This window comes from Acinonyx jubatus, chromosome A2 (genome assembly GCF_027475565.1).
Source record: "Acinonyx jubatus isolate Ajub_Pintada_27869175 chromosome A2, VMU_Ajub_asm_v1.0, whole genome shotgun sequence".
Lineage (NCBI taxonomy): Eukaryota > Metazoa > Chordata > Mammalia > Carnivora > Felidae > Acinonyx > Acinonyx jubatus.
Window position 1 is genome coordinate 149,044,017 of NC_069383.1, and position 18,500 is coordinate 149,062,516.

At 46.7% G+C, this 18,500-nt stretch overlaps 1 protein-coding gene and 1 pseudogene across 2 annotated transcripts in view; one reads left to right on the forward strand and one right to left on the reverse strand.

Annotated features, from left to right (window-relative positions):
- The window catches only part of CSPG5 (chondroitin sulfate proteoglycan 5), a 53,459-nt gene extending 34,959 nt beyond the window's left edge, over positions 1-18,500 (forward strand). Inside the window, exon 6 of one of the 2 annotated variants that reach the window (XM_027038585.2) lies at positions 17,662-18,500. In XM_027038585.2, the coding sequence (XP_026894386.1) occupies positions 17,662-17,725 (64 nt within the window). In that variant the 3' untranslated portion in view covers positions 17,726-18,500. The remainder of the gene's footprint in view (positions 1-17,661) is intronic. The other variant, XM_027038586.2, reaches the window with a different exon arrangement.
- On the reverse strand, positions 2,702-4,341 carry LOC113593541 (AP-3 complex subunit sigma-1-like; annotated as a pseudogene).

The following is an 18,500-nucleotide window of genomic DNA, read 5'->3' on the forward strand; positions in this document are numbered from 1 at the left end:
TAACCTCACTAGAGGCTCATGATTTTATTGGTATTCTAAAAGTTCCAGCTTTTGGTTTAATTAATTTTTTTCTGTTGCTTTCCGGTTTTCCATTTCACTGATTTCTGTTCTAATTCTTATGTATTTTCTTCTGCTCACTTTGAATTTAATTTGCTCTTCTTTTTCTAGTTTCCTAAGGTAGATACTTAGATGATTGATTTTAGATTTTTCTTCTTCTCTAATATGTATGCATTTAATGGTGTAAATTTCCCTGTAAGCACTACTTTCACTGCATCCATAAATTTTAATGTTCCGTTTTAATTTTCACTTGGTTTAAAATGTGTTTAAATTTCTGTTGAGATTTCTTCTTCAACTCATGCATTATTTAGAAGTGTATTGTTTGGGGGCGCCTGGATGGCTCAGTCAATTAAGTGTCCAACTCTTGATTTCAGCTCAGGTCACGCATGATCTCATGGTCATGAGATCGAGCCCAGCATGGGGCTCTGCTCTGGGCATGGAGCCTGCATTCTCCCCACCACCCCACTTGCGTGCACGTTCTCTCTCTCTCTCTCTCTCTCTCTCTAAAAAATAAAAAAAAATAAAGTAGGTTTCTTATAGGCAACCTATACTTGAGTCTTGTTTTTTGATCCGTTCTGATATTCTATTTTAATTGGTGTATTTTGGGCGTTGTCATTCAAAGTGACTATTGATAGACTTGGATTAATAGTTACCACTTCGTTATTGTTTTCTATTAGTTGCCTTTGTTTTTGGTTCCTATTTTTCTCTTCCCATCTTTTCCTGCCTTTTGTTTAATTAAACATTTTATATTATTCCACTTTCTTTCCTTTTCTCAATTTTTCTTTGTAACAGCTTCACTGAGATATAATTCCTATGCCATACAATTTACCCATCCAGAGTATACAATGCAATATGTTTAGTGTATTCAGAGTTGTGAACCATCACCTCAATTTTAGAACATATCTATTACCCCAAAAAGACAACCCATACCTATTTCCCTTTTCTAACCACCCCCCCATAGTCCCTTGCAACCATGCATTGATTTTCTGTCTCTATGGATTTGCTTTTCTAGGTATTTCATATAAATGGAATCATACAGTATACGTTCTTTTTGTGAGTGACTTCTTTCGTTTAGCGTAATGCCTTCAAGCTCCACCCATGTTGTGGCATGTTTCAGTTTTTCACTCTTTTTATGACCACATACTATTCCATTGTAGGGATATCTCACATTTTATTTATCCATTAATTGGTTGACAGGTGTTTGAGTTTTTTCCACTTTTTGGCTATTATGAATGTGCTATTATGAACATTTGTGTCTAAGTTTTTTGTGTGGACATACGTTTTCACGTCTCTTAAGTAGATACAAAGGAGTAAAATTGTTGAGTCATATAGTAATTCCATGCTTAACCTTTTGAAGAACTGCCAGACTGTTTTCCAAGGTGACTGCACCATTTTACATTTCTACTAGCAGTTTCTATGGGTTCCAATCTCTTCACACACGAAAAAATACTTGTTATCATCTGTCTTGTGGAGTGTGGTCATTTTAGTAAGTGTGAGGTAGAATCCCATTGTGTCTCCACTAGTCTTGATATGTAGTATTTTTGTTATCCAGTTTCTTCCATTGACCCTTTGCTTCTCAGAATTATGTTTCCTTCTTTCTAAACCTGTAGGAGTTGCCTGATTTTGTAGTTATTACTGAATTCTAACAAAACTGTGTTGTAATTAAAGAACATATTCTATATAATTGAAATCCTTTAAAATTTGCTGGCATGTGCTTTACTGATAACATATGGTCATATTTTGTCATTCTCTGGATGCATGAAGAATTATCTGCAGCATGGAGTTTAGTGTTCTAGGTACGACAACTAGGTTATGGTAATGTTACTTACATTTTCTGTATCTTAATGGTTTTTGGTCTGGTTTTTCTATTGACTGTGAGAAATGGGTTAAAAATTTCCTATCGTGATCATGGATTTATCTATTTCTTCTTATAGTTATATCAATTTTTGTTTTACAAAATACAAGGCCGTGTTACAGAATGCATACTGATTTAAAATGATTATATCCTAGTGAATTGAACCTTTATAGCATTATGGGGTGACTGTCTATGTCTGTTGTAATGACTTTGGCCATTTTGTCTGATCTGATGGTACCATAGTTACATCACTTTTCCTTTGGTCAGTGCTTACAAAGTGTATATTTGCCTTTTTTTTTTTTTAACTTTCAACATCCTGTATCCTTTTCTAACTTTTTTTAAAAACCTATTTATTTATTTTGAGGGTGGGCAAGAGATAGAGGGAGAAGGAAGAGAGGGGAAAAGGACAAGAGAGAGAAAGAGAGTGGGAGAGAGAGAGAGAGAGAGAGAGAGAGAGAGAGAGAGAGAATCCCAAGCAGGCTCCACACTGTCAGTGAGGAACCCAATGTGGGTCTCAAACTCACAAACCATGAGATATGACTTGAGCAGAGGTCTGACACTTAACTGACTGAGCCACCCACACACCCCTGTATCCTTTTGTTTTAGATATTTATCTTACAAACAGGATATGGATGGTTTTACCAGTCTGGAATTCTTTTTTTTTTTTTTTTTTTTTTGCTTTAGAAGTTCAGTTACCTTGGAGTTTATTTAAACTAAGAGAAAAAGGTCACAATGTTTTCATGCAATACATACTTGGTTCTTTTCTAATGTTTATTTATTTCTGAGACAGAGCATGAGCGGGGGAGGGGCAGAGAGAGAGGGAGACACAGAATCCGAAGCAGGCTCCAGGCTCTGAGCTGTCAGCACAGAGCCTGACGCGGGGCTCGAACTCACAAACTGCGAGATCATGGCCTGAGCCGAAGTCGGTAGCTCAACCGACTGAGCCACCCAGGCGCCCCCATACTTGGTTCTTTACATAACAAATGTGACAAATAACAGAAAGAACTATGGAATGCTGCACTTGTGATCCATACAAAACACCAACATTTTGGATGGTACATAGTTGAAAGAAATGTCTCACACACTTTTTGAAATACTGTAGTAGCCAATACATAGAGGCATGCCTTAGGTGGGCACAGGAATGCAGCTTAGAAAAGAAAACAAAATGTCACACTGGAACTACTCCATTTCTTCAAAATCACCGAACAGGAAGAGCAACATTGAACTTCCATACCAATTTTACACAACTTCTCCGTAGTACCTTGACTTCAATCCAAGAGCAAAGGTTAATACTCTCCTCCTCTAGTTTTGGTAAACAACTGCATGGTAAACTTAGATGACTTTCCCCCCTGGATTTTCCCTGGGAGTGGCCTTTTAAATTTTTTTTTACTTAAAAGAGGGCAGGTTTGGCACTTTTATACTGATGTCACCAATGTTAATATTTCTTGGGATCTCAAGAAGATTCATATTCTTTACAGCTGATACAGCACAGGCTGGAGCTCCCGCTAAGCCAGCCTCCGATTTCTCCAGTTTACGCGTCAATTTGTGTCACAATCTCATTCGTGTGGATCTCCAACACCATTCCCCCCCATCACCATTTCTTTTTCTTTTTTTTTAATTTTTTTTTTAATTTTTATTTATTTTTGAGACAAGGAGAGACACAGCATGAATGGGGGAGGGTCAGAGAGAGAGGGAGACAGAATCTGAAACAGGCTCCAGGCTCTGAGCTGTTAGCACAGAGCCCGACGCGGGGCTCGAACTCACGGACCGCGAGATCATGACCTGAGCTGAAGTCGGATGCTTAACCGACTGAGCCACCCAGGCGCCCCCCCCCCCCCCCATCACCATTTCTGCAAGAATATGGTGAACCTTGTCCACATGGAAAATTAAATCCGGTTCAGACATTTTCAAAACACTTGTCTAACGTTTCCACAAATACTTGAATTAGATCTAAAATGCCAACTTCACTTTCTGAAGAATCCACACAGAAGACAAAATATAATGTTGCATCATGTCTATCAATCAGTTTGCTGTCAGATCCTCCAATTAACAATCCTCCTTCTAGGAAATTACAAACATTTTCATCTCTCTTAGATACCAAATGGAATGTCTCCCTGATGATTTGCTGTTGTGTATCTTCACTGTAGGGGCTGGTAGAACTTGGAGAGCCGCGGCTTCCCGTGGTTGTTGAAGATGAGGATCGCCTTGATCATGGCTGAGCCGGGCCCACTGGGTGGGCGCTGGGGGCCAGGGCGGGGGCGGGGGCGGGCGCGCAAGCCTCGCCTCGGGATCTCACTGGCAATCGTTCCCCACCCGCCCCCTCCCGCACGCGCGCTGGAAAAATTTTAACTGAAAGATTTAGTCCATTTATATTACAATTTCTGATAAACTTAGATTTAAGTCTCCCACCTTACTCTGATCTTTATCTTTATTCTCTGTTCCTCTTTTTCTTTTTTTCATCTTTTAGATTTTCTTACTTTTTAATTTTTTGCATCAAAACACTCTACACTTTTATCTACTACCTGACAAAATATTTTTCTTTCTTTCTTTTTTTTAATAAACTCTGTGCCCAACGTGGGGTTGAACTCACAACCCTGAGGTCAAGAGTCACATGCTCCTCTGGCTAAGCCAGCCAGGTGCCCCTAGCAAGATCTTTTTGAACAATCTCCTTTGAAAATTCATGTGTTGTGTTGAGTTGGAGCTTCAAAGTCGTCTTGTTTACCATTTGCCTAGTTTCAAAATGAAATGATTATTTTTATCATTGCATGTTTTGCCACTATCAATTTGAAAGTTAGTAACTCCTTTTCTTTGTAAATGTTTATTTTTGAGAGAGCGAGAGAGAGAGAGAGAGCGAGAGAGCGAGAGAGCGAGAGAGAGAGAACGCACGCATGAGCGGGGAAGAGGTAGAGAGAAAGGGATCTGAAGCAGGCTCTGCACTGACAGCAGAGAGACCAGTATGGGGTTTGAATTCACCAACTGTGAGATCGTGATCTGCGCCGAAGTCGGACACTCAACCGACTGAGCCATCCAGGCGCCCCTATTAACTCTTTTTCTGTTTATTTAGTGGTTTCTCTAGAACAGTTCTGACCAATTTTCCATCCTGTGATCACTGGAAATGTTCCAGATTTATGCTGTCCAATGTAGTAGCCACTACTAGCTACAAGTGGCTATTGAACATTTGAAATGTGGCTAAGAGAACTGAGGAACTGAATTTGAAATAGTCTTTTAGTGTTACCTTGCTTGATTTTAAACACCCATATGTGGCTAGTGGCTACCATATTGGATAGCACAGCTCTCAAAATTGCAGTACACATTACTTTCTTTTCAAAGTCTGATACTAGTATTGTTATTACCCTTCTCCCAGACAATGCAAAAACCTTAGGAGGCTAACTCACTTGTTCCTCCCTCGACATATATGCTACAGTTAATATTTTAAAATTCTCTCCATATATTTGCAATTTCTAAAGATACTATCGTTATGATTTTACACTGTGTCCCTTTGTTCAATCCATTCCTGAGTCACTCTGGTCTTTCTTTCCCTGAGTTGCAAGCTCATTTTCACCTCAGAGTCTTTTTGTACTTGCTATTCTGTCTGCCCAGGCTCTCTTCCCCTTACGTAGATGTAAGGTTGACTCTTCCTCATTATTCAGATCCCCACTCAGGTGGATTTTTTTTCTTTGCTTTGCTTTTTTGTTTGTTTGTTTGTTTGTTTGTTTGTTTCAAGTAAGCTTCATGCCCAGCATGGAGCCCAATGCAAGGCTTGAACGCATGACCCTGAGGTCAAGACCTGAGCCGAAACCAAGAGTCAGATGCTCAACAACTGAGCCAACTGGCATCCCATGGGTGGATATTCTCAATGAAGCCTTGCCTTACAGTCTATTGCATAATTTGTTGACTGTCTATCCATAAGGTATCACATTCCTAACAGCCTTCATCATTATGCCTCTTCTGAGAGACCCCATGTTTCAGGGTAGGTCCTGATTGGCAAGCCAATCAGGGTGATCTCTGTCACCATGCCATTGATTGGTTTTAAGCTTGAGCATGAGATGCTGCCCGGTAAATGAGAGAAGCTTGCTGGAGGAATTCTGTGAAAAATTTCCTACTGCCAGGAAATGATGATCTCTTTAGTAAATGTCATGCCTGCCTGTAATGCCTGGCACTGCAACAGCCACCTTCAGACTGTGAGGGCACTAGCCTGAGGGCAAGGCTAAAGATAGCAACACAGAGAAATGGAGAGTGCCTGGTTCTTCAGAGATATCACTGAACGTAAGAACTGGCCAGTTCTGGAGCTGTTCTGTCTTCAGGTTTCTGGAAGCCAAAAGCATTTCAACTTTTCCCTTTTCTAATATGCTTCCCTCCACACACACCCTCCCCATTAAGGTCCTCATAATACTTTTCACTATTGGGCACTATTTTTATTTTTTAACAAATATTTGTACAGTATTTACTATATGCCATTTACAGTTTGAAGTACTTTACAAATATTAATTCTTTTAATCCTTGTAACTATGCCATACGATAGATGCTTTTATTATCCCCACTTTCCAGAGAAGAAAGCTGAGGCAAAGAAGTTTTAAATAGCTTCCTCTTGGTCAGAAGGTGGAGCTAGAACTGGGATTTGAACCTAGGATTTCTGACCCTAGAGTTAATGCTCATACCCACCGTTGCCTCTCTGGGTTTTCATTATTGGGTACTTGTTTTCTGTCTGACTTACATGGAATAGCAGTAGTTTCTTGAGAGCAGAGATCCTGTCTTGTTCACAACTATGGTTCCAGGACACTGCAGGTAGGTGGAAGTCTTTATTGCATGGATGAATGAATGATTGGATGGATGTATGAATGATTGAATGGATGAATGGATGGATGGATGAATGAATGAACTGTAGACTCTAGTTCCCTGAGAACAGGGCAGTTTCTTATTTACATCCACAGCCTTGGGCCAGGAAGAGGACTGAACCTTCCTCAGGGTGTATTCATTGGGGCCTGTAGAGTGAACCCATCTCTGGATCCCTGATGACGCCCCATCTCTGGGGTCCACAGGGGAGGCTTGTGCAGAGGTCCCAGTAGGCCTCAAAAGCATGGCCCTTTGTTTGGCATTGCCTTGTTGTTGCTGGGTGCTCTTGTGCTGGCTCCTTCTCATCCCTTCCCTGCAGAAGGAACGGAGCTGGCCTGCTTCCCCCTTGGCACTACATGTGCTCATTTGAAGTTCCTGAGGCCAGGCCCAGTGGGCAGCCCAAGCTGCCATCATTAATCACACAGCCCGCTGCTGCCTGCCCACGCGGCCTGCTTTGAGGGTTGGCCAGAGACTCCGGTGGGAACTGCTCACTGCCCTAATTGGGCCTCTCTTGGGAGGCGGCAGGTCCCGCTTCTCACTTGTCTTTACCCTGGCTGCCACTTCAGCCTCTCAAGGAGGACAGCATGCTTCCTGGTCTGGCCGGCTCTGTGGCCAGCCAGGGCAGAAGTTCACCCTTGTTCTACAAACGGAGAAATGGAAACCCTGGGGTAGACTGGGTCCCTGCCCAAGGCCATGACAAGGCCAAGGAAGGTTGCCAGGAATAACCACCAGAAAGCCAAGTGACACAGCTCTGTTCCTCACTCTGCTGGCAACTGGAATGAGTTCCCACAAGAAAAAAGACCTCCCTTCAGCTCCTGTGGCCACCCAGGCCCTGCCAAGCACCAGGCACAGGACTCTGCTCTGGCATCCGTGCAGATGTGTTCATGTGAGAATTGTCACACTCCCCAGAGACCCTGCCAAGCCCCCCAAAACCAGATGAGATCATGGCCAACAAAAGTAGATGGCAGGTCCCCTCTGAAGTGTGGTGGGCCAAGCTGGCTTGCCAGGTACTGCTGTGACGTCTCTGCTCTATACCTCAAAATTTATACTTCCTGGAACATGGAAAGAGTTTTCAGATGTTTGATGGTGGGACCAGGGGAGACCTCGTCTGTGAGCGACTTGCAAGGTGCCACTCATCAGTCAGACTCAGGTCAGGGAAGAGCTTAATTATCAGCTGGTCCTGGTCACCTCTCTGTAGCCCAAATCACTTCTAGAAAAATCCTTCAAGATCAGCAAGAAGGCTCTCATGACCTCCCTCCACAGTCCATTTTTCCTCTTCTGCCACCTTCCACACCTTCTTGTTACAAGAGTCATTTTTTTTTTTTTTTAAGTAGGCTCCATGCCCAATGTAGGGCTTGAACTTACAACCCTGAGATCAAGAGTTGGATGCTCTACTGACTAAGCCAGCCAGGCATCCCTAAATGGGTCATTTTCTATTGAGCCCTCTGGCCCCTCTGTCCATGTCACTCCTGGTTCTCATTTCATTCTCTATTCACTTGGAATGACTCAGGAAGTCTCTTTGTTGCTTTGATGGTCTTTTCAGGACTCAAGGACAGCCAGAATGCTGTTCCTGAACCTTCTCTTCTTCCAGGTGAATGTCTTAATCCCTTCAGACATCCCTCATATGATGGCTCTCCTGGCCCCCTGGTTTCCTGGGTGCTCTTCTCAGGAAATCCTGGGTGGGTCCGGGGGTCTCTGTACTCTAGGTGTGAACCCAGAGGGGACACTTGCCCAGGTTCACCCCAGCACTCACAGGGCCAGGCCTGAAGTACAAATGCAGATCCATGTCTGAAAGTTTACAAGTTACAATTCACACTAACCATTCAATAAGCTCTGCTACTTGATCTTCGTACCCTCCTAATGTCTTGGAAGGCTAAGCTTGCATGTAGGATTCTTGAACTTGGAGTTCTGCCCCAGAGTGTGATGGAGCTGGGACAGCAGTCCTGTGGCCTGGTCCCCTTCCCTCCTAGGCTTGTCTCCACCTTCAATGCAAGACACACCAGGAACACACATAGGGACACCTGAATCCCCATGTTCCAGCTCTGTCTATACCTCTCAGCCTCTCTGACCCCATCCCTCAGGGAGAGGGCTAAGGAAGCAGGCTCAGGGCCATTTGGGCAAGAGATTCTGGGGTTCCGGGTACTGAGTGCGGCCTAGAAGAGGAGAGTATGGATTCTGAGCAGGCATGTCCCTTGACCCTGAGGACTCTTCTTGCTTGGGTCTGAGGACCTTGACAACTTGCCTTATACCCACGCCCGCACCGTGCATGCCTCTGTTGGGTCGTCCTGAATTGATACCCATGCAGTCCCTGAGGTCATTTTCCTGAGGAACGTGACTGCTCTAACTCTTCAGTTGGGTTTGGGGACCTGTGAGCTGGACTTGGCCTTTGTCAAAACCAAGTTTCGTATTTCTAACCTGGTAAGCTTATTCTGAGCCCTACAGTTAGTTGTGTCCTCTAGAAATATGTAAGCTCTAGCTGCCCATATCTTCGCCACCCTTGTGTTTGCTGAATGTGCCACCAGGACACCCCCAACCAAGCCCTTCATAAGTCATCGTTCAGGCTGGGGCCTGGCTTTTCCCCTGCTATCAACTCCTCTCTGGCTACATCAGTTCCGGGGTGTAGGGTTAGTGGCGTTTAAAGCCAGCTAATGACGGCGGTGGGGATGGCGAATGGGGAGTGTGAACGGCGCTTCATGAACTGTGAAGCTCCCACACAAGCTCTCCTTCCTGGCGGACTTTGCAAGCCCATCAGCGGAGCTGTAGGCAGCAGGTTGCATGGTTCTGAGCTTCAGGATGTAACAGGGTTCACAGCCCCCAACTCCCAGAGCTCCAGCTGGCTCAGGGTCCACCCACAGGCCAAGCTTCCAGGTCATCTTCCCCGTTTCTGTCATTTCAGCCCCCCCCTCCACATAACCTCGCCCTGATGGTCCTTCCAGCACCTCCACCTCTGTGCCCACCCACGTCCTGTGTCTGAGTGCCACCACCCAGACGCTCCCCCAGGAAGGACCTTGGTCAGCTGCTCGAGGTCACCCCCTTCTCACGGTGGCCCCCCACATCCAACAACTGATCCAGCTGGGGGCAAAACCCCTGGCCACCTTGGCCCAATGCCAGACAATCCTGATGACCCATTTTAGCTCCAGGCCTCCCCGTGGGGTCAGCGGAGGCTGCCATTGGGCCTGCATCACATCTGGGCTCCTCTGGCGCGATACAGACAGGAACATGTAGGTGACAGCAGGCTTGATGGGGGAAATTTAGAAGGTTGCTGCTCAGCCCTTGAATGACCATGATATTCCTTCACCGTAACCCTCAATTCCTTGGGCTTTACTGAATTATGATTAGTATGCTTACTAAGAGCTGCTCTGGAGCCAGGTACCAGACGAGGTGCTCAAGAGCATCACTTCATCTGATTCTCACGACAGCCCTCAGACATGTTGCAGGCATCCCTTTCTCTGTTCTTCAAAAGAAGGAACGTGAGGCTCAGTGAAGTTAATTGAGGATGGGGACACACGGCCAACGAGAGAGACATCACACCAGACGGATCTTTCTTTCTTCTCCCCCCCTCCACTTCTTTTAATGTTTATTAGGTTTACCAAATGTGCTTTATCTTTCTTTCAACTGTGCATTTTTTCTTAAGAAACCTCAACTGGGACGCCTGGCTGGCTTAGTCAGTAGAGCATGCAACTCTTGATCTCAGGGTTGTGACTTTGAGCCCCACGTAGGGCCCAGAGCCTACTTAAAAAAGAACGAAAAAGAAAAAAAACCTTACCGAAGGCACATTATTCTCAAGTACACAATTACAATAATGTCACTCATCCCAAGATGATTGCTTAATGCATTTTACTTTTTTAACCACGTATACAGAAAGAGGGACATAAAAATTTAGTAGTATATTTCTACATGTTTTTTTTTCAGACCAGCATTTTTTAATCCCTTAACCTTCTTATATATTCATTCAAATATCTTTATGTTCTTATTAATCCTCTAGGGAAAGTTATTTTGAAATTTGCATTAAACAAATCTATAGGCACAGTACTTATTTTCTGGTTTCTGAGTGAAACAGCTGTCTTCCTCCTTGTGTTTCCCGAGGGCCCAGGAGAGGTGAATCCTTGGGGGTTAAAGGAGTCATGAAGGAATTACTGAATGGAACAGCAGGGGTGACAAGTGTATGACAAGTGTGAAGTACAGTGAGAAATCTTCAGAGAGCTATCGGAACCTTTCAGCTCTCAGCCGCAGATTTGGGGACCACACTAAGATCCTTTGCAGGAGGGGTTCCCAGCAGGGGATCAGGGCTGTGAGATGTGGTAGAAAGGAAGGGGCTGTTCTTTTGTCCACACCCAGCAGAGAGCCCTCAACACCTGCAGCAATTGTTCTAAAACCAGAAATGTAAGCCACTGTGGGCTCAGAGCCCTGGGGAAAGAGGAGGGAGCTGCAAAGGAAATTGAGAAGGAACAGTGGGGGGAGTAGCTGGACAGGCAGGCAAATGAGCTGAAGAACCCGTGTCAGGGCGTGATGGGCCATGTGAAGGGCTGCTGAAGCTCCATGAGGTGGGGAGCAGTGAGACCTGGCCGTGGGTGAGCCACGTAGGTATCCTGGATGACCTCGACTTGAACAGGTCCAGGGAGTGGTGCGGGTGGAAGCATGATTAGAATGGAGGAGAGGCAGGGGCACCTGGGTGGCTCAGTTTGTTGGGCATCCGACTTCGGCTCAGGTCATGATCTCACAGTTCATAGGTTTGAGGCTTGTGTTGGGCTCTGTGCTGACAGCTCAGAGCCTGGAGCCTGCCTGGAAGATTCTGCATCTTCCTCTCAATCTGCCCCTCCCCTGCTCATGCTCTCCCTCTCTCTCTTTCTCAAAAATGCATAAACATTGGAAAAAAAAAAAAAAAGAATGGAGGAGAGGCAGTCCACAGTGTGCTGTGGGCCCCATTGCCTGGGGCCTTTCCTGTGGAGGCTGGGGGCACCCATGTTGTTGGGCCCATGCCTGGCTCCCAAGTGCCAGAGAACCCCACCTCTGGCATGCATCAGCTCTGGGACTGGGCAAGGCTGAACCTGCGGGCCCCACTGCAATCCTGTCCCGGGCTGCTCCCCTCTCCCGTCTGCCACAGAGGAACATAGGTGCAGCAGCAGGCCGGGGTCTACAACCCGCACCTCTGCACGTCGGGGTGTGTGACCTTGCCTGCGCCCTACTTCCACTCTGGCTTCTATCCCAGGACATCACCATTCCTGTCTCGTCCCTTCTCCTGGGTTGCTGCACAGTCTCCTCCCTGCCATGGACTCAGTTGCCAGTTCTTCCCGCCCACGGGCCTGAAGTACGTTGAGGGGCCTTCCTTCCAACCAGGTTCCCGGGACACACAGCGTTCTGATCCTACCCTTACCAGGGCACATTCAAATACCTGCCCATGGACATGCATCTCTCCCAGCTGCACCTTACGGGTGGAAGTGTTGGCCTGATGGCCTTGGTGGGCAAGAGGGTCTGTCCAAGTGTAGACCCAAGTTATGTCCCACCCTGCTCAGGGCCCTGGGTCTGCTAGCAGAGTCTGAAGTATCTCTACAAACACACATTTTTTTTAAGTCTCTTTATTTCATCTTTAAAATTCACATGAAATTTGCGTTTGACTTCATGGTTCTGTTTATTTTAATTTTAATTTTTGTTTTTAATGTTTATTTATTTTTGAGAGAGAGAGAGACAGAGTGAGTGGGGTAGGGGCAGAGTGAGAGGCAGACACAGAATCCGAAGTAGGCTCCAGGCTCTGAGCTGTCAGCACAGAGCCCAACATGGGGTTCGAACTCATGAACTGTGAGATCATGACCTGAGCCAAAGTCGGACGCTCAACCGACTGAGCCACCCAGGGGCCCCTGTTTATTTTAATTTTAAAAGATTGACTATTGTAGCACTTATACATTAAATTCTTAACTTCTCGGGGCGCCTAGGTGGCTCAGTTGGTTAAGCTTCCAACTTTGGCTCAGATCATGAACTCGTAGTCTGTGAGTTCAATCCCCTCATTGGGCTCTGTGCAGACAGCTCAGAGCCTGCAGCCTGCTTCGGATTCTGTGTCTCCCTCTCTCTCTGCCCCTTCCCCACTCATGCTCTGTCTCTCTCTCTCTCTCCCAAAAATAAATAAACATCAAAATTAAAAAAAAAAATTCTTCACTTCTCCCCAACTAAATATTCAAGTAAAGCCGATGCCCAGGTTGTCCCCTGGCTTCCTGAAGCCCTGCCTCCCTGGGGTAAGTGTCGCCCATTGCAGGTGCCCAGGCCTCCAGCACAGGTTACATTTTACAGTGTCTGTGTGGCCATTGCCAGCTACTCTCCCCACATCCTCAGAATGGGCCTGTCCCCTCTTCTCCCAGCCTGGTCCCAGTGACCTGTCCACCCCTCTTCTCTCTTCAAAGTTTGCAAAATCTTGCCCAGCCTCCTTGGGGTTGGGCAGGTTGGACGCACCTGCCCGTGGCCACACTGTTGCTGTGGCACTTCTTGGCTGGTTGGAGGTGTCTGTCCCTCCACTCCTATGACAGGGGCTCCGATTGTGCTTCCTGAAGGGGTGGGTGAGCTCAGATAGACCCTGTGACTATCCAATCAAGTCCCCCTGACTTTATCGCTTGAGGAACAGTCTGGGCCCCCAGGGGAGGGAGGCAGACCCTTGGGACAGGCCACACTAGGCAAAGTTGGGGCTCTGTAGATCCTGGGGCCGGTGGATGCTCAGACTTTCTTGGGCTGGCCAGTCCCGGCCAGAGCTCACAGTCTAATGGCTCCATCATCAGAGACCTGAGTGGTGATTACATTCAGCTGTGCAGTTCCTTGGCCCGGGATGCCAGACTGTGCGATGGGACGGGGCTGGCACCAGAGTGTGGGACGAGGGACGGCTGGCAGGGAAATCAGAGCGGCCCTTCTGCCACCGGCTCCGGCTTTCCGCTGCTGACGTGTAAGAGGATTAGGGCTCAGAACTCTGGACAAGGGGCTTTTATTCTCAGGGCTGCATTTTCATTGGCTTGCACAGCCCTAGAGACAGGAACAAAAGCTGAGGGGGCATTTCCAGATCTCTCACCCTCCGAGCCCTGTGCTTTGCAGGAGTGAGGGAAGCCCCAGCCCACTCAAGGTCGGTGCCTGGCATCCAGCCCCATCCAGGTCTGCCTGAGGCTGGGGCTCCAGACCCCGAGGGAGAGCTCCTCACCCTGCCTGGGAGGCCCAAGCCACCTGCAGGCTGGCTCAAGGGATTTCCCGAGGTGGCCATGGCTTGCAAGGGAATCAGAGAATCCTGGAATGTCAGGATGGGAGGACGCATCAGACACCCATTCCAGCCTCCACTGAAATGTACATGGGGGAAACTGTGGCCCAGAGAGAGGCCATGACTTGCTCAGGGTCACCTGGTGAGGAAAGGCCTGAGCTGGGACTAGAAGAAGGAATGTGAGACAAAGAGGCTGCCTGGCCTTGTCTGGAAGTCGGGCCTTGCTCTCCAGAAAGGCACTGAGGTGATGTCTTCCCAGCACTGGTCAGTCTTGCCTGCTCTAGAATTGCTTATAAATGGAATCATTCAGTGTATACTCTGTTGGATAGGATTTCTTTCTCTCAGCATAATGGGTTTGGGTGTTGACTGTATCAGTATTTTGTTCTTATTGCTGAAAATACAGCACAGTTTATCTGTTCACCACCTGATGGGCATTTGGTCTGTCCCCACTTTCTGTTACAAAAGAAGCTGTTATGAACATTTATGTACAAGTCTTAGTTTTATAAAAAATGTTTTGTCACGTTTATTTATTTTTGAGACAGAGAGAGACAGAGCATGAACAGGGGAGGGGCAGAGAGAGAGGGAGACACAGAATTGGAAGCAGGCTCCAGGCTCTGAGCCATCAGCCCAGAGCCCGACGCGGGGCTCAAACTCACGGACCACGAGATCGTGACCTGAGCTGAAGTCGGACGCCCAACCGACTGAGCCACCCAGGCGCCCCGCAAATTCACTTTTTAATCAAGTGTAAGCATCTTGCCATATTTGCTTGTTTTCTTTCGAGAAGAAAATACACATATGATGAAGGTCCCTGATATTTGCTTCCTGGAGGTAACCATCATCTAAACTAACATCATGATTCCTGTGTACATTGTTGGTCATTTTACTAGGTATAGTCATTCATTCTATTCAACAAATATTGACCACCTACTATGTACAAAGCCTGGATCTAGGCACTGGTGGTACAACAATGAAGCTGACAGGCGAAAATCCCTGCCCTTGGGAGACACTGAGTAATTAAAATATATGATATGTCAGGTAGTGGTAAGCGCCAGGTAGAAAAATCAAGTTTCTATGGCTGTGTAAGAAATCATCCCAAACAAGTGGCTTATGCACCAGAATCACTTACCATCCCTCTTGGGTTCTATGGGTCAGGAATTTGAGAGCCAGGTAGTTCTGACTCGGGGTGTCTCATGAGGTTGCAGTCAGAGGGTGTGTGAGCCAGGACCATCACCTTGAGGGCTCCTTCACTCACATGTCTGGTGCCTGGTCTGGGTGGGACCCAGATAGCCACATCTCTCTCTGTCTCTCTGTGCTCTCTCCACTTGCTCTCTCCCCCAGAGCATCTCATGTTGCAGTCAGGGCTCTAGAAGCATGTGAATGGGAGAGATTTCCAGCTTTGGAAATCAGGGTCACTTCTGCCATCACCTTGATCAAGGCAATTACAGAACTCTGTCGGGGTCCAAGGGAAGGAAACACAGACATCATCCACCCTACCCCTAAAGGAGTGGCATTATCATGTTGTAAGAGGATCATGTGGAATGGGATTTATACTGATATGGGAGAGATATCATCTGCCCGAGAAGATAGCATTTGCATGGAAGCCTGAAGGAGGCAAGGGGCAACCAAGTGCAGATCTTATAACTGAGGGAAGAGCATTCCAGGCAAAGGGAACCAACAGTTGGAGGTAACTACCTGGGGTGTTCAAGAACCAGCAAGAAGTCCAATGGGGCACCGAGGGGTGAGTGATGGGGAGGCTGGTAGAAGAGGTGAGGTCAGAAATGTAACCTAGGCAGTGAGGTCACTGCAAGGGCCCCAGCTTTTCTCAGAATGTGATGGGATCCATAGAGGGATTTATAGCAGAGGGGTGATATGGTCTAACTCAGTTTTAAAAGGGTCACTGCACTTAGGCTGAGGCTGAGGCAAGGGCAGGAGCAGGAGGACTGGTTAGGAGCCTACTGCACTGATCCAAGCACATGGTTCTGGAGGTTCAGAGTGGGCTGGTGGTTGTAGAGCTGGCCATATTTTGGAGGCCGAGGCACCAGGTGTTGTTGATGGATCCAATGTGGGGATGAGAGAAAGTGAGGAATGGAGGGGAACTTGACTTCAACACCAGAAGGTCAGAACTGGGGGAGTCTGGGGGAGAAGCAGGTTTGAGGAGATGATCATGAGTTGGTAGGAGGTGCCTATTAGGTGTCCATGTACAGATGTCAGTGAGACGCCTGGAGAGAGGTGTGGGCTGGAAATGTGAGTCTCCATGTTGCCTTGTACTGGAAGTTCAAGCCAGAGTAATTGGCAAGGGAATAATATAAAAAGCATCCAGATTGGAAAAGGAAGAAGCAAAATTATATTTATAGATGGCATGAACTTGTATGTAGAAAATCCTAAGGAACATACACACACAACTATTAGAGCTAATAAATGAGTTTAGTAAGGTTGAAAGATACAAGATCAATATGCAAAAATTAGTTGTATTTCAGTACAACGAACTGTCAACGAAATTTAAAATAATGCCATTAATTCTCATCCTTTGTTGGTGGGAACGCAAAATGGCATAGGCACTTTGGAAGACAGTTTGGCAGTTTCTGACAAAGCTAACCGTACTCTTACTATATAGTCCAGCAGTTTCCCTCCTTGGTATTTACCCAGAGGAATTGAAAACATGTTCACACAAAAACCTGCATGGGATGTTTATAGCAGCTTTATTTATAATTGCCAAAACTTGAAAGCGACCAAGATGTCCTTCAGCAGGTGAAGGATAAATAAATTGTGGTACATCCGGTAATGGAATATTATTCAGTGTTGTTAAAAAGTGAGCCATCTGGGGCGCCTGGGCTGGCTCCATTGGTGGAGCATGTGACTCTTAATCTTGGGGCCGTCAGTTTGAGCCCCATGTTGAGTGCAGAGTTGACTTAAAAAAACACACACACTCGATTTCATACGTCACCCAGTGCTCATCACAAGTGCACTCCTTAATCCCCATCACCTGTTTCACACCACCCCCCCCCCCATCAATGTTTTCAACAGTATGCCTTGGGGCATAAACTGATCCACAGACTGATCTAGTTAAGATAGGGCTCCTTTGAAGGAATCTCTCTCTCTCTTTTTTTGTTTTTTTTTTTATAAAATGTTTATTTATTTTTGAGAGAGAAAGACAGAGACAGAGCGTGAGTGCGGGAAGGGCAGGGAGAAAGGGAGACACAGAATCTGAAGCAGGCTCCAGGCTCTGAGCTGTCAGCACAGAGCCCAAATGCATGGCTCGAACTCATAAACCATGAGATCATGACCTGAGCTGAAGTCAGTCACTCAGCCAACTGAGCCACCCAGACACACGCCCCCTCTTTTTTTTAAGTCTATTTATTTAGAGAGAGAATGAACACAGGAGGGTCAGAGTGGGGTGAGGGGAGAGAAAGAATCCCAAGCAGGCTCTGCACCCCCAGCACAGAGCCCAACGCCGGGCTTAAACTCATGAACCGTGAAATCATGACCCAAGCTGAAACCAAGAGTCAGACTCTCAACTGACTGAGCCACCCAGGCACCCCTGAAGGAACATCTCTTAAGGGCCATGTTTGAGATTTGTTCTGACCCCAGGATAGCTCTTCTTGGCGATATCTTTCCCCAGTTCTGTCTGGTAAACTAGCCAACCTACCATTTAACTTCTATCTCTAATGAATCTCCCATAATTGCTTTTCAGCACAACCTGCCTTGTTTTGAGAGCGCCCTTAGGCTGGAACTTCTCCACACTCTGCTGCAAATGAAGTCAGTTCCTTTGAGAAGAAACTTGGAGTTCCCTTTGCCTTCTCCTCGCCCCAGGCAAAATCTCTGAGCTCCAGCTCAGGACAATCTTAGGGACAGGGCCCCTCAGTCTCTGAATGACCCCCTGCTCCAGGAACTGGAGGGAAGAAGCTTCAACTCTTCCCAGCTCGTCTCCACTTTATGAGCCCGGGTGAGGACGCGAGGGCCCCAGTATTCTCAGTGGTACTGAAGCCATCTACAGCCTCTCACGTAAGACGGACCTGAGCTGACTAAGGGAGCTACCGCCTCAGGAGCACCCACCCAGAATTTAGCCTCAGCAACGGGGGAACGGAGTGGGGGGGGGGTGTGTGGAGGGAATACCCCATGCTGCCCCTCACAATTTCTGCTCTTTTTATACGAAAGAGCTGCAGAAAGTAGAAATGTTACTTCAATGCTGATGATGGTCACCTAGTGATTTGATATCTTGTAACATCCAAGCAAAATAGTAATGATACCTTCAACAGTCCCTTAGAGGTCCACTTCTGGCTTGACAGTATGAGGAGCTCTGCAGTCCCCTTCCCCAGTCCAGCTGGTGACAATTATAAAGTCTCTGGAGGGACACCTGGGTGATTCAGCCGGTTATGTGTCTGACTTCAGCTCAGGTAATGATCTTGTAGTCGGTGAGTTCCAGCCCTGCATCGGGCTCTGTGCTGACAGTTCAGAGCCTGGAGTCTGCTTCAGATTCTGTGTCTCCCTCTCTCTCTCTGCCCCTCCCCCTGTTTGCATTCTGTCTCTCTC